The 3,052-nt window shown below is 27.5% G+C and overlaps 1 protein-coding gene across 1 annotated transcript; it reads left to right on the top strand.

The window, feature by feature from the left end:
- Positions 1-1,212: 1,212 nt before the first annotated feature.
- EIN_258460 (hypothetical protein) lies at positions 1,213-2,583 on the top strand (the record flags this gene model as incomplete). The annotated part of the gene is made up of 1 exon (XM_004183490.1): positions 1,213-2,583. One exon carries the CDS (start codon positions 1,213-1,215, stop codon positions 2,581-2,583), a length of 1,371 nt encoding a protein of 456 aa, XP_004183538.1.
- Between the last annotated feature and the right edge of the window lie 469 nt (positions 2,584-3,052).

The raw sequence follows: 3,052 nt of genomic DNA on the forward strand, positions 1-3,052 counted from the left end.
TATTATTTATTTATAATATTTAAAGTAAAATATGTTGAATAACTCGACTTTAATTTGGTTTATATTCTCCATTACTTGTTATTTATAAACACATTGGTTATATCACTTTTAATCAGTTAAAAGTATAAGAAGCATTTGTGGTCTAAGGGCAGAATTCCACCCTTCTAAGGTGGAGATCCGGGTTCGAGTCCCGGCAAATGCACTTTTATTATTATTAATATGACACTTTTCACTTCAAAATTGCAACCCAACACAGCTCACAAAAAGATATGATACTGTGAAATAAATAATTAATATGTAAAATGAATTAATAAGCAAGATGAATGTAAAGAGGCAAAATGCTTTAATCCCCTCTCAGTCTCAAAACAAGGCGAAGTGTTGACTTATTCTGGATGTTGTAGTCAGAAAGTGGTTTTCCCTTTACAAGCTGTTTGTCAACAAAGATGAGTCGCTGTTGATCTCGTAAAATACCTTCCTTCTATTGAATCTTGGCCTTAATAACATTGATGGAATTGTTTGGCTCAACTTCCAATGTGATTGTCTTACCTGTGGGTGTCTTTAAAAAAATTGTATTTACAAATTAACAAGTGTAGATTCTTTTCATAAATTCTGTTGACATATTTAAATGACGTGTACATATTTCAGTACTATTATTAAATAATAATCAAACTATCATATATTTTTAATACTATATTTAAATTAGTAAAACTATTATTGTTAATAATTTATAACAATCATTAAGTTTTAAAACTAATATCAACTTAAACAACAAAAAAAACACTCAAATTTAATGAAATCAATAAAATTTAAATCTCAATTCTGTTTTTTTTAAAAAATTGGACAGCACTGAATAAATGAATTGATTTTGAAAGACAACTAGTTAATGTTTGTTTTGCAAAAATTACTTTAAATTTTTTAAATATAAAGAACTAATAACTAATGAATTCAATTTTTAACTTTTGGTGTTGTCATACTTTAGAATGTCAATCATATTGTTTTCAATTAACAAAAAAACTTGTACAAATTATAAATGAAACTAATTTAACGACATTGAGGTGTTGTTGTTTATTCCCAAAACGTCAAAATTTTATATTTGGAACAGATTTATCAATTTTTGTTAATATTGCAAAATAAAATTACCAAATACCAATGGATGTATTAGAAAGAAAAGTGCTAAATAACTTACGATGTGCACTTTATAACTATGACAATATGGGCGATTATTTCAAACCAAAAGTCATCAACTTTGAAAATGTGAGTTTGAAGTATGACACTTTAGACTCGGCTGTTATGAATGAAATTGTGGAAGAAACAACAAACAGAAACATCCAAACTTTACACATTGAAGTCGCTCATAATAATATGGACAAAATATCTCTTTCTTGTATTAAAGCAAAAAGAATTGAGTTATTTGTTACACGTGGAAAAACACTGAAATTTACCAAATGTGAGACATTGTCTGACATCTATGTGAACACTAAAATGTGTGCTGTTGATCTCAAAACACTTCTTGACATTCAGTCGCTTGAGAGAATTGAAATCAAAGGAAATTGTATATTGGAGAAAACCACAAAGGAACACTATGAAGTGCACATGCCAGAACACTACAAAAGTGTTGTTTTTCACACAAAATTTGCGTTAAACACACTTTTTGATTATTCGCAATGTTACAAAACACTTCAAAAAATAAAGATGAACACATCTGATGCTGAAATTGACTTGTTTAAATTTGGAGAATTGCTTGATATAGATATTGAAAGCACATCTCCAACACACTGCACTCTCACTCTTCCAAACATCAACAGAAGACCAACAACTTTTAATACAAAGGATTATAGTAGACCTTATAAAGCAACTTTGGTATTCAAGTCAAAGAGTGCAAAGCTGTGTGTCTACAATTTGCGCAATTTGACTGAAATTGACATTGAAGGCGACATCGATGAATTGGACTTGAGTGATTGTACGCTGTGTGAAAAGCTGCGAGTTGTTTCAAGTGCAAAAGAGACTCTAATAACACCACAGTCTTTCTATCAGCTTTATCAGTTGTTTGATAAAACAAGGAGCTTGGCGTCCCTTTATTACAACCCAATTTGTTATTCATTCATTTTGAGAGAAATTGCATTTAAAGGGAATGTGAATATCAAGCACAATCAATTGTATTTCAGAGTCGTGTTTTGTGTTGATGTGGATACTAACATAGACATTGATTCAAAGTACATTAATCAAATATCAATTTTTGGCGTTAGAAGATTAAATTTTGGAGATGTCAATGTACAAGATAAAACAGTTATGGAAAAGCAGACAAAAGAAACGTTAGAAATTGCTACAAAAAATCGCAACATCAAAATTGGAAAACAAACACCAAAATTCAAACTAATTGGAAATCTTTTTTATTTTGTTGCAGAACACTTGACAGAAGATGACAAAGAAGACATCAAGTTTGATACTAACAGAAAAAGAAAGATGGGAAAATCTCAACAGAAAACAAAACATTCAAAAAACATGTTGTGTGTTGAACAACAATACGATGATCACTTTATCAATTCAGAAGATGTTGATTCAAACGATTCAGAATGTGAATGATTTTTAGAAAAAGTACTCATTATTTTTTAAATTAATTAAATCCATTTTTAAAACAAATTGACAAAATGATCAAATAATAAAATAATTCAATATAATGTCTCACTTTTGATAATAATAAAAGACAATAACTTATCACAAATAGTGTCTTATATATATCAAAATAATGTTTTATATTTATTTTTATGTTATGTTATTTATGGTATATTTTTATTTGTTTTATTTTCAATAATAAAACAGTTTATGTCTTACATTCAACATATAAAACTGAAATTGATGTTATAACTAAATTGTTTTTTAAAATCAAATAATAAAAAAAATGATTATGTTATTCAATTGAAGTCAAAACATTTAATCAGTCAAAAGAAACAAAAATACTACAATTCAATTAGATTGTAACTTAAATTGAAACAATTTAATAACATTATGTATATTATTTGTGTATTTATATGAAATGTTATTATTCAATTTT

This window comes from Entamoeba invadens (assembly GCF_000330505.1).
Source record: "Entamoeba invadens IP1 unplaced genomic scaffold scaff_1105074726677, whole genome shotgun sequence".
NCBI lineage: Eukaryota > Evosea > Mastigamoebida > Endamoebidae > Entamoeba > Entamoeba invadens.